General features: G+C 46.5%; 1 protein-coding gene across 1 annotated transcript in view; it reads right to left on the bottom strand.

The window, feature by feature from the left end:
- The window catches only part of LOC119958632 (ATP-dependent 6-phosphofructokinase, liver type-like), an 88,363-nt gene that overhangs the window by 13,921 nt on the left and 61,027 nt on the right, over positions 1–13,415 (bottom strand). Inside the window, exons 13-18 of the mRNA XM_038787152.1 lie at positions 9,781–9,927; positions 9,260–9,330; positions 7,803–7,890; positions 6,689–6,841; positions 5,429–5,593; positions 4,598–4,659 (exon numbers count right to left, since the gene is read on the bottom strand). Of these exons, the coding sequence (XP_038643080.1) occupies positions 4,598–4,659; positions 5,429–5,593; positions 6,689–6,841; positions 7,803–7,890; positions 9,260–9,330; positions 9,781–9,927 (686 nt within the window). The remainder of the gene's footprint in view (positions 1–4,597; positions 4,660–5,428; positions 5,594–6,688; positions 6,842–7,802; positions 7,891–9,259; positions 9,331–9,780; positions 9,928–13,415) is intronic.

Below are 13,415 nucleotides of genomic sequence, written 5' to 3'. Positions count from 1 at the left end.
TGTGCTGGAGCACTGACTGGGCAATAACCAGGCCCAGTGTGCTGGAGCACTGACTGGGCAATAACCAGGCCCAGTGTGCTGGAGCACTGACTGGGCAATAACCAGGCCCAGTGTGCTGGAGCACTGACTGGGCAATAACCAGGCCCAGTGTGCTGGAGCACTGACTGGGCAATAACCAGGCCCAGTGTGCTGGAGCACTGACTGGGCAATAACCAGGCCCGTGTGTGAGACTAGAGTTGGAAGCTGTGCTGAAGCAATTAGACCAGTCACTGTTGAGTTAACTGATCTTGCTTTTTAGGAGTGGGGGGTTTGGCAGAAAATTGCGGCCACTTCAGCCAGCAGAGGAGCCGCTGAGACCATGACAGGTTTTTGACGAAGAAATGAGTGGAGACGGGAGGTAGGGGCTGGAAATCTCTTGCCCAAACCCGATTGCTGCCAGTAAAATCTGCCGGTGGAAAACAGCTTTGTGGAAGACTGGTCACTTTGTCAAAGGGAACAGTCTGTAGCAATGATTAGAGCAGCCTTGTATCTGGAACTCGGCAGTCCTTTCATCTCAGCTCTAAAAACAGAAGACATCTGTCACTGAACAGGAAGAGGCAAATGCAGCACAATCTTATTTAAAGAAAAACAAGTAAAATTCCCGTGTGGTGAGTTACTCCCGAGGTGAAACAGAGGGAAGCACACAATTCCTCGGCAGCTCACTGGCACCTTCTAGTGGCTAACTGGAGAATGGCACCACTGGAGCCTGAGTGCAGCCACACCATTGCTGATGCGAACGCGGAATTCAGGTTTCGCAGCAAGGCTGAGAGCTTAGCTTAACGTTGGAGGTGGGAAAGCAGCTTTGGGAGTTTCACCGGCTCATTCACAGTGTTCTTGTTTAACACCGGGGAAAGTCCCTAGTTTAAATGGCAGGGTTGAGATGGCCGAGAGCCGGTTGTCTCACTCACCTCTCGGCAAAGATGGGCAGAGGGAGAGCTCATTCAGAAGGAATTATTCAGTTGACAAAATAATTCCCTGTCCATAAAGACAGGTTTGTATTTATATAGTGCCTTTCACAACCTCTGGACACCCCACAGCACTTACAGCCAATGCAGTGAAATGTGGTCAGTGTTGCAATGTAGGAAACATGGCAGCCAATATGTATACAGCAAATTCCCACAAACAGCAGTGTGATAATGGCCTGATAATCTACTTTGGTGATGTTCCTGAGGGCTAAATATTGAGGAGAGTTCCCCAGCTCTTCTAAGTGGTCCCACGGGATCTTTTACAGCTACCCGAGGGCAGATTGGTTGAAAGTATCATAAGAAATATGAGCAAGAGTAGGCCATTCAGCCCATCGAGCCGGCTCCATCATTCAATAAGATCATAGCTGACCCGACTGTGGCCTCCACTTCACATCCTTCGACTCATTTGTTGGTCAATATTCTGTCTAACTCAGCCTTGAAGATATTCGATGATCCAGCTTCTACTGCTCTCCGGGAAGAGAATTCCAAACACTAACCATGCTGACTCTGCCAGATTGTATAATGATTTTCAAAATATCCTGCCATGACTTCCCTAATCATTTCCCCAGTGATTATCTTAGACTAACTTCCTATAGTTACCTGCTTTCTGTCTCCCTCCTTTCTTGAATAGTGGTGTTACATTTGTGGTTTTTCAATCCGTTGGGTCCTTACATAATTGAGGACATTTTGGAAGAGTACTATAACCAATGCATCCACTATCTCTACAGCAGGGGTAGGCAAACTACGGCCCGCGGGCCGCATGCGGCCCGCCAAAGGTCTTTATGCGGCCCACCAAGATCAAGTCATAAAAAAATGTTAACATTTTTTTTTACATTTTAAGGTTAATTGGGGGGGGGGGGGGGGGGGCTGTTGGGTTACTGGTATAGGGCGGATACGTTGACTTGAGTAGGGTGATCATTGCTCGGCACAACATGCGTTTCATGTGAAGTTTCTACTTTAAAATATTAATTAATAAAAGTTAATTGCTTTTTTTTCTTTAAACTGAGTTACTTTGTTTTTCAAATAAATGTGTTTCATGTAAAGTTTCTACTTTAAAATATTAATTAATAAAAGTTAATTGCTTTTTTTTCTTTAAACTGAGTTACTTTGTTTTTCAAATAAATGTGTTTCATGTAAAGTTTCTACTTTAAAATATTAATTAATAAAGTTAATTGCTTTTTTTTCTTTAAAAACCTTTTATTTTGGCGCATTTTAAATATTAATTATTTTACTTAATATACTTTCTGGAATTTTCACTGTGAAGACAGATACATCCTTAACCTGTCCCTACTCCGCTCCGAGGTCTCCACCTGCTTTAAGAAGACCATTATTATACCGGTGCCAAAGAAGAACCAGGCAATGTGTCTCAATGACTATTGGCGGGTGGCCCTGACTTCAGTCGTAATGAAGTGCTTCGAGAGGTTGGTCATGAAGTGCATCAACTCCATACTCCCAGAATGCCTTGATCCACTGCAATTTGCGTACCGCCACAACCGGTCCACAGCAGATGCCATCTCCCTGAACACACACTCTTCCCTCGAGCATCTCGTCAGCAAGGACTCCGACATCAGACTCCTATTTATTGACTACAGCCCTTCAACACCATAATCCCAGCCAAGCTCATATCAAAGCTCCAAAACCTGGGACTTGGCTCCTCACTCTGCAACTGGATCCTCGGCGTTCTGATCCACAGACCACAATTAGTAAGAATAAACTACAATACCTCCTTCACAACTGTCCTCAATACCGGGGCCCCGCAAAGCTGTGTACTTAGCCCCCTACTCTACTCCCTGTACACACACGACTGCGTGGCAAAATTTGGTCCAAACTCCATCTACAAGTTTCCTGACGGTGCAACCATAGTGGGCCGGATCTTGGATAACGACGAGTCAGAATACAGGAGGGAGATAGAGAACCTAGTGGAGTGGTGCAGCGACAACAATCTACCCCTCAAAGCCAGCAAAACTAAAGAGCTGATCATTGACTTCAGGAAGCAAAGTACTATACACACCCCTGTCAGCATCAACGAGGCCGAGGTGGAGATGGTTAGCAGCTTCAAATTCCTAGGGGTACACATCACCAAAGGGGTGAGCTGGTCCACCCACGTCGACACTACCACCAAGAAAGCACAGCAGTGCCTACACTTCCTCAGGAAACTAAGGAAATTCCACATTAACTCTGACCAACTTTTACAGATGCACCATAGAAAGCATCCTATCTGGTTTCATCACAGCCTGGTAGGGCAACTGATAGGCCCAAGACCGGAAGAAACTTCAGAGAGTCGTGAACGAAGCCCATCCATCACACAAACCTGCCTCCCATCCATCGACTGTCTACACCTCCCGCCCGACTTACTCACTCTTCCAACTTCTTCCATCGGGCAGGAGATACAAAAGTCTGAGAACACGCACGAACAGGCTCAAAAACAGCTTCTACCCCACTGTTACCAGACTTCTAAACGTCCCTCTATGGACTGACCTGATTAACACTATACCACTGTACGCTTCATCCGATGCTGGTGTTTACACATTGTGTACCTTGTGTTGCCGGTGCTTATGTAGTTACATTGTGTACCTTGTGTTGCCAGTGCTTATGTAGTTACATTGTGTACCTTGTGTTGCCCTATTATGTATTTTATTTTTATTTTATTTTCATGTACTTAATAATCTGTTGAGCTGCTCGCAGAAAAATACTTTTTACTGTACCTCGATACACGTGACAATAAACCAATCCAATCCAATTCAAAGTTCAAAGTTTCCGCCGTTTTCTTGTTTCCCGTTATTAATTCCCCAGTTCGTCCTCTAAGTGACCAACACTTCCTTTATATATTTCTGTTTTTATATTTCTTGAATGATTATTCCTGTACTCCAATTTCTCACTTTTTATTACTTTTTAGTAATTGTTCTCGGATTTCCAAAATGTTCCAATTTCGTGAACTACTACTTATCCTTGCAGCATTGCACATCTTTTTGTTCAATTTGATACCATTCTTAACTTCCTTAGTTAGCCATGGATGGTGAATCTTTCTTGTGGTGTTTTTGTTGTCTCAACGGAATAGATCTTTGTTGAAAGTTCTGAAATATCTCCTCAAATTTAAAACAATGATTTCAAATCCAAATTTCTCATCTTGAAGCAGAATTGGAATTCTCCTATGGTGTGATCATTCCTGTCTCAAGGATCCTTTACCATATGATCATTAATTAATCCTGTCTCGTTACACAATACCAGGTCTAGAATAGCCTTTTCTAAGGTTGGTTCCAAAACCCATTGATCAAAGAAACTTTCCCAAATACAATTGATGAATTCTCCTTCACGCTACATTTGCCAGTTTGATTTGTTTATTCTATATGAAGATTAAAATCTCCTCTTATCTGAATGACAGCACCCCTGACACTGTAGCGCTCCCTCAGCCTAGATTGTACACTCAAGTCTCTGGATGGGATTCGAACCCACGACTCTGACTCAGAGATGAGAGCTACCTACTGAGCCATGGCTGGCAACTAAGTAGGTGAGCAGGACAGCAGAGAAGCACGCCCGTTCCTTGGCATCACCAGCCCCATACCCTCCTCTCGGATTTTCCAGTGAGATCATACCTCAGCACGAGACCCCTCTGGATTGTCGTCTTCATTTTCCCGGTTAGATGCTCCACGTTAGCCTGCAGTGACAAAGCGTCAGAAGATGAGGAGCAAGGAAACGGAGTGCTTTCCGACAGATCCCCCTCCCTGAGGGCGCAGCCCAGAGGGGAAAACCACAGAAGCTTGATGGGGTTTTGGCTTCCACTGGCAAGAAGGTTGGTAACCAGAGGGCACAGACTGGATATAATTGGTGGAAGAACCAGAGAGAGTGTTTTTTTAAAAAACATACTCCAACGACTTATTCAGATCTGGAATGTGCTGCCTGGAAGGACGATGGAAGCAGATTCAATTGTATCTTTCCAAATCGAACAGAATATACATGAAAAGGAATCAATATTCAGAGTTATGAGGCAAGATCAAGGGGAGTGGGATAAATAGTAGCTCTTTCAAAGTGTCAATCTGAGCAAGAAGGGCTTTTCATGAAATTGGGTAGGAGGCAGGAAATTGAGAAACTACAATTTGCCACTGGCGGCTAGAAAGGTAAAGAAACCATCATATAGGGTTTTGTCTCATTCGCAATCAATGGAGTTCCTGATACAAATGCCTCAGTGCTGATGTTAGATTGGCTGTGATGCCTCAAGCAGTCAAATAGTTTTCTATCATAGCATTGCCACTCGGATGGTGTGGAGGACGGGAGAGGACTGTTGAGGGTCTACAAATGGCCTCAGGAGAATATACAGTAAACACAGCAGCAGGTCCAAAGGAATTACTTTATCCTATCACATCGCTTCCCCCTCTGCCACCACATACCTCTTTCACTTAGTCAGGTTTTGCATCTCACAAACGTACCGTCAGGTCATGAATATTAATGGGGTCTTCGTAGATGTAGGCGGCATCAGCTCCAACAGTCAGGGCAGTTGCGGAGGCCAGGTAGCCACAATAACCTCCCATGGTCTCCACGATGAAGACTCGCCGCTTGGTTCCTGATGCAGACTGCTTGATACGGTCACAAGTCTAGCAAAAGACATAGATCAGTAACACACAGGTCAATAAGCATGGACCAGACATCCTTCAGATCCAGAATTGATTCAGCTCTTCCCCACTGCCCTACATTCTCCCTGATTAACCCTACTCCAAATGTTTACCTTCTCTCCCTTTGAAGGGTGCAATGAGATTTCATTGGGTGAAAAACGTGGCATCAACTCAATCCCCTTTAGACGATAATATCAGGCACTTTGATGCAAGGAGCCACCACTGCATGTTGCAGGTAATTGTATGAGCACAAACATATCTGGTAGATGTGGTGAGGACTGTACCCACAATTGACTTTATCCCAGTTATGATCCTTACCAGCTCCATCCCAACTCTTTCCAAGGCTGTGGCGATTCACTGCATTCTCCATCCCTTCAATCCCAGGCCTCATTCCCCCATCCCTCCAATCCTAGGCCTCGTTCCCCCATCCCTCTAAATTCAGGCCTCGATCCCCCATCTCTCCAATCCTCGGCCTCCTTCCCCTACTCCTCTAAATCCAGGCCTCGTTCCCCCATTCCTCTAAATCCAGGCCTTGTTCCCCATCCTTCCAATCCCAGGCCTCGTTTTCCCCATCCCTCTAATCCCAGGCCTCGTTTCCCCCCAACTCTCTAATCCCAAGTCTTGTTACCCCATCCCTATAAATCCAGGCCTCGTTCCCCCATTCCTCTAAATCCAGGCCTCGTTCCCCCATCTCTCCAATCCTAGGCCTTGTTCCCCTATCCCTCTAAATCCAGGCCTTGTTCCCCCATCCCTCCAATCCCAGGCCTCGTCTTCCCCATCCCTCCAATCCCAGGCCTCGTTTCCACCTATCTCTCCAATCCCAGGTCTTGTTACCCCATCCCTCTAATCCCAGGCTTTGTTTTCCATCTCTCTAATCCCAGGTTTCATTCTCCATCTCTCATATCCCAGGCTTTACCTCCGCATCACTCTGATCCTTGGGCCTGTTCCCCATCACTCAGATTGGCCATGACCGAATTGAGGTAGTACAGGTCTCCTGCTGTTCCTATGCAACGGGCTCGATGCGTTGAGTGCCCCCCTCCTATTCCCACCCATGCTCCATTGAACCACTCTGCTTACCTCCATTGCGGCATTGACCGCAGTGTCGCAGCCAAGGCTGAAATCGGTGCCCGGTACATTGTTGCTGATGGTTGCCGGGATGACACACATGGGGATGCAGAGCTCCTCGAATCGTCCTCGTCCTTCGGTCAGCTGCAGGGCTGCTACGAAGGCCTGCCGAGGAAGGAGAAGATCATGCTGGTGAATGCGCCCCCCCAAGTCACCGCGGTGAGAGCTCTACTTTAGTCTCAGAAATAACTACATGGGCCTCCGCTGTAAAAAAACAAGATGGGGTCTCTGGGCCTTGTGCTGGAGGAGGCCACTGTGGTTCATAAAGAGGGAGCGAAGAAGAAACAGGCATAGATGACACCAAGTTTTGAATTTCAATTAACGAGGCTTGTAGGCGAACGCGTAGGTTTGGTGGTTCCTTGAGAATGAAGCAATCAGGTTAGAAAAGCCTGATAGTCTTGATTTCAGAAGGGTGAGAAATGTCGAGACGGAGGGGATTAAAAATCTGCGAGCTGAATGGTTGATGTTATAATTATATGACAGCCTTAATGCCAGCCTAATTTACGTGCTCTGGTCCCTGGAATGGGGATTTGAAGCCATCTCCACCGACACACCCACTCATATCGCAAGTATGGACTGTGTAAAGATCAGGCTCAAGCTTGGTCAAACAATCAGCCGTATCTCACGGTCCAGGCAAATGTCACCAGCTGCATGTGCTGGTGCTTCTGGAATTTCTGCACAAAAAAAGTAAAATGCAACTCACATGTCATTCCTGTCATTGTGGCTGCAGTACTAGTCTAGGTCAGCAGGCGGCAACGCTGAGCAATGTTCACTGCGAGCTCAGCATCGCCCCCTGTCAGCAGCTTCATGTGCTGCAAGAGTGAGGAATGGGCAGCTCGGCAAAGAAGTGAAATGACATGAAAATCGCTTATTGTCACGAGTAGGCTTCAATTAAGTTACTGTGAAAAGCCCCTAGTCGCCACATTCCGGCGCCTGTTCGGGGAGGCTGGTATGGACGAACAGGGCAGTGAGCAAATGCCCGTGAACGCTGGCAGGATTTTGTCTGAGTTGTAGGGAAGAGAGCCTGGAGGTTCTCTGACTCTAACAAAAACGTGTAACATCTCACCTCGAATCCACCAATAATGAGGATGGCGTGAATACGATAACTGCGGATCTGTTTCACGAGCGGTTCCATGCACTTTTCAGGGAGTGTCCTGCAAACAAAAGGGATGCAAAGGCGGAAGATAAATTTGGACAAAGGAAGTGTAAATTAAGTCGAGAGGAGAATGCTGAGAAACAGCTGGTTCTGGCTGTTGGAACGGTACCACCGATGAGGGACATGAATAGAAACACAGCACAGAAGTGTTCATGCTCCACACCAGCCCCCTTACAACTTCCTTTATCTAACACTTTCACCTTATCCTCTATTTCTTCTTGTATTCCTTCATGTAGTCATCCAGCTTCCCCTGAAATATATCTACGCTATTTACCTCAGCCACTCTCTGTAATAGGAAGTAGGCCATTCAGCCGTTCAGTCTGTTCCACCATTCAATGTGATCATGGCTGATCGAACACTTCAATACCTTTTACCCTCACTATCCCCATAACCCTTTACGTTATTATTAATCAGAATCTATCGATCTCGGCTTTAAACAAACACAATGGCTGAACTTCCACAACCCTCTGGGGTTCCAATGATTTATAACCGTCTGAGTAAAGACATTTCTCCTCATCTCGATTCTAATCAGCATCCCCCTTTATTTTCAAATTGTGCCCCCCACCCCCGCCGCACCCGGTTCTAGACTCCCCAACCAGGGGGAGCGTCATATCTGCATCTACCCTTTCTATTCTTTTAAGTAATTGGTAGGATTAAGTATTTTGTTTTTTGATCATTCAAATCACTTTCTCTGGATAAAAATGTCTCTCTTCAATTCATTGCGCGATTTATTACTAATTATTTACCACCAAAGCCCCTGGTTTTGAGTTCCCCCACATGGAAACATCCGCCCTGTGTCTAGCCTATTGCACCCCTTCATAATTTTAAAGATGCTTTTCTGCGTGTGGTCATTAGGTGAACACTGGCAGGACTGAGCTAAAATGATTTTCAAGGCGGAATTTGCTGCCGCCACACATGTGCTTACAGAGAATGTAAAACAAAGGAGGAAGAAAAGAAGCACTTCATCATATCTCTCACTGCATCTCAGTATGATTCATTTCTTCCCCTGCAGGGGAATGTGCCTGCCAATTTGCAGACCGTAAGCTCCCACAAGCAGCCAGATGGTCCAATTTCAGCAGTGAAGGACCGTTCAGGGAGACCCTCCCTGCTGTTCAAAATAGTACCCAGAGGCCTTTCACAGTCACCCGAGGGGGCAGAGAGGGCCTGGGCCTCACTCAGCATGTCTGGCAGTGCAGCACCCCCTCAATATTGCACTAGGAGTACAGGCGTGTGTCCTCGTGTGGAATTTGACCCCACAATCCTCTGACTCAATAAGTGAGAGAGTTCCAAGACAAAGCTGATACCAGTGGAGATTATGATACCATGCTTCTTGTCGACATATAGGTGTGTTAAAAAGACAATGCTACCGTTTTGTGCCCAGCAGTGAGCCACCTTGTCCTGTCCAACCTCCAACATCACGCCAGTTAACCTCCTTAATCTGTAGGAAAAAGACAAGGAGTACACGTTGCAAAATTATCTTAGAATTCCGCTGGATGCTTTATGCAAGTTTCTCATTTACATCCTGAAACATCAACACTATGTTGATGACACACTCATTCAGAGCATGCCACAGGAGATTTGTTGGCACGTACATAAACACATGGCATCTTCCAACGCTGTGAGTAATGCTACAGGAGATGTGTTAAAATTGAACTACATCTTAACTCACCACATCTGAAAATTTGTGAGTATGCCAGAGGAGAGCTGCACCTTCTATGCAGACTGGACAGTGCCTCCTCTGTCACCGTGAGCAATGCCACAGGAGATCCGCCAATGTCACCTGGACATAGTTAATCATCTGCCACTGCCTTGTTGATCCCATTCCTCCCAGCATTCACATGAACCAGATTGTAGGGCTGGGTCTTCCCGGAACAATGAAGCCACTTACCTGCCCTGCAGCAAATCCTTCCAGCCCATCACTAACGGTGTAGACAGTGTGACCCGCCGACAGCCCAACTCGAACCGCCGAACGGACAGCTGCGTTCATCCCCGCTGCCGGCGCTCCAATATTCACGATGGCAAAGTTGAAATTACTCTGTCGGGTAGGCAAAAGACAGAGACATATCAACAAGGGCGTTGCATACTGCTTGGAGGGAAAGCTTTGTTGCGTTGTGATGGCGAGGAGGATACCCACAATTTGAGACTTCTCAATTAGAGGCCAGTCTACTACTAGACCTACAGATCTACTGTAACCGGGTACCTCCGGTGTAGGAGCTAAGATAGCCACCATAGCACTGCCTTGCTGCCTTGATGGGACAGCAAAACATTGAGGTGGAACAGCGCACTGCTATCCAGTAACAGAGCAGGAGATCGAGTTCCAGAGGACACTGATTTAAGTTGATTGACAAAAGAATCGTAGGCAACATAAGGCCATAATATGCAGGAACAGAAGAAGTCGCCAACAGGGGTTTCCCTGCTAAATGCACCCCTCGCCTCGGAGAAACCCATGGCAGAACTGCAGGAAAATTCCATCCTAAGTCTCCATTACCAAGACATGCAGATAAAGAAACTTCATCTTCCCATCTGTGCTGGAGGAAATGTAAGGGTGTATCCTAGTTGGTCTCGGGTAAGGGTAACAGAATACTGACCAAGGTTCCTATTTTTGAAACTTAAAAAAGTAAGTAGGTGGAATCGGGATGCACCATGGAGGGGTGCGCCTTCAACTCCGGTTAGCTTATGATCATAGGAACAAGAAAAGGCAACTTAGCCCCTCAAGCCTGTCCGATCCCTATTCAATTAAATTATAACTCATCTGTATCTTAACTCCATTTACCTATCCTGGTTCCCTTGACACCTTTACCTCACACAAATCCATCAATCTTGGTTCTGAAACATTCAATTGAACCCTTCCTCCAGCCTCAATTGCTTTTTGGAGAGGAAAAAGTTCCAGATTTCCAGGACATTTTGTGTGCAGAAATGTGTCCCAAAATCACCCCCAAGCAGCCTGGCTCCAATGTTAAGGTTCTGTCCCCTAGTTCTGGACTCACTCATCACAGAAAATAATTTACCTCTACCTGCCCTATTAAGTCCTTAAATCCTCTTAAACAACTTGATTAGATCACACCGTAATCTTCTGTACTCAAAGCTATACAAGTCCTGTCTATGCAACCTGGTGCCATAATTTAACCCTTCTGGCCCCAGTGTAATTCCAGTGAGTGTGCACCACATGCACACGAAGACAATTAAATCCAGGGCGGTGTCCAGAACTGACTGCAGATCTCCAGATGGGAGTCTAACCAGAGCTCAATCCAACTGTAAAATAACTTGCACTTCTTTGCAAAACACACAGAAATACTGGTGCGTGGTTCGGTAACCCGTGAGACCAAGGGCGCGATTCTCCGCGGGAGGGCCCCCCGACAAAATTCACGCCCCCCCGCGCGATTTCCCCCCCCCCCCCCGGAAGAATCGGCGCTCGCCGTTTTTCACGGCGATTCTCCGGATGGGCCGAGCGGCCTGCCGTTCGCGCCCGTTTCACGACGGTGGCAAACACACCTGGTCGCTGCCGTCGTGAAACGGGAGTGAGAAGCCCGTTTGGGGCTTGTAGGTGGTCTAGAAAGGAAACAGCACCACGACTGTGCTCGGGAGGGGACAGGCCCGCGATCGGTGCCCACCGATCGTCGGGCCATCATCCAAATCGGACGCACTATTTCCCCTCCGCCGCCCCGCAAGATCAAGCCGCCACGTCTTGCGGGGCGGCTGAGGGGAAAGACGGCCACCACGCATGCGCGGGTTCATGCCGTCAGCGTCATGACGTCAGCCGCGCATGCGCGGGTTGGAGCCAGCCAACCTGCGCATGCGCGGCTGACGTCATTAGGCGTGCCGGCCACGTCATTCTCGGCGCGACGCCCCCGCGGCCGAGATTTACAGAGCGCCGCTGCTAGCCCGGCCGGGAGGGGAGAATAAGGGACCAGGAGCGACCTCGGAGGCCGTCGTGAAACTCGGCCGAGTTTCACGACGGGCCTCTCGATTTTTCCCGGGAGCGGAGAATTCCGACCCAGGTATAGGATAATATAATCACTTAGTGGGGTGAGCTGCAGCAGTACTTTATCCAACCCCACCCCTGTACCCAGCACTTTATACCCTCGCTGTGCCTGCCTGTTAGGAAAACAAAAGTAATTTTAAGGAATTTAGATTTGCATTAGCAAACAATAGAAATAAGGATTAGTTTTAAGTGAGTTTAATTTTATGTTTCTGTGCCTAGAAGGGAGAAACCAATAGTTAGATTCATTTTGGACAATGGTGTTCATATGTGTGGGGGTTGGTTAAGGTCCCACTGTGATTCTATTATGCTTAGAGAGGGTTGCAGCGTGAAGAGTAAATAAAAGCCGAGAGAAGGATAAGTTGTTCCTTAACAACAGGTGACCACTTTCCAGAGAGAAGAGATTTTCTTTGTTCTTAGATTTAGCTGAATTTGTTAACAGTTGGAGACAGGGCACCGAGGAGTGAGCATCTCTCAAGTCTGCCAGGAGAAGCTATATAGGACAAGGGAGCTACACAGAGGCAAACTTCCCAAGGAACCAGTTACAATCCAGCTAACCAGGGAATTGGGACAGAGAGAATGTCTTAAGATTACTGAAGTTAAGAGAACAGAGACCAAAGTATTGTTCAAAAAATTCAAAGAATAGTAAACAAAGTGCTCTGAGTTAGAGACAATTGCAGTAACCGGATTTAAAGTGATAAAGCAGACTTCAGAGGAAAATCAAAAGTATGATGCATTCTAATAGAATTTGGGGATCAAGAGTTAAAGCAATTGTGAACAGATTGTACAACAGTCAAGACAAGAAAATCCTAAAGGGAATGGTGTAAAACCTGGATACTGGAGTCACTGTAGTTTAAGGGGTATCTTGACAAATACATGAATAGGATGGGAATAGAGGGATATGGATCCCAGAAGTGCAGAAGATTTTAGTTTTGACGGGCAGCATGGTTGGCGCAGGCTTGGAGGACTGAAGGACCTGTTCCTGTGCTATACTTTTCTTTGTTCTTTTCTTTGTTCACTGCTAAAAAGGAGCAGAACCGTTGTTTAAAAGAGCTATTTGGAAAACTTGGACTGGATTTCAGAATGCAAACAGCTAATGGAAAACATTATTGTGAAAGAAGATTTTAGAGCATATTTTCGGGAGTGGAGTTTGGAAACTATCATGTGATAATCATCTGGGAGATTCCAAGGAGACAACAACAGACATTCATTTGATGTTCAGAGTGGAGTGTGTTTATTTGACCACAGCCAATCTGCCTGCTTCAAGGGACTTTGTGTTACTGAGACAACTGTAGCTTAAGATGTACTTTGGAATCCGTGTTAATCTTATCAATGTGTATTTGTCAAGCTAAGGGGGGGGATCAAGTATTGTGATACAATTTTTCATGTTTAATAAATGTTTTTCTCTTGTTGCAAAAAGTTATTAACGGACCTGTGACTCTGTTCCTCCGCGTTTCTAATAAAAAGTAAAAATTACAGGGCTGGATTCTCCGATCCCTGATGGCGAAATCGCATTTGACGACGGGGCAGAGAATCCCCGATGA

Source organism: Scyliorhinus canicula, chromosome 2 (assembly GCF_902713615.1).
Source record: "Scyliorhinus canicula chromosome 2, sScyCan1.1, whole genome shotgun sequence".
Classification (NCBI taxonomy): domain Eukaryota; kingdom Metazoa; phylum Chordata; class Chondrichthyes; order Carcharhiniformes; family Scyliorhinidae; genus Scyliorhinus; species Scyliorhinus canicula.
Note: the sequence above shows the minus strand (reverse complement) of the source record. Positions and strands in the feature narration are given on the sequence as shown.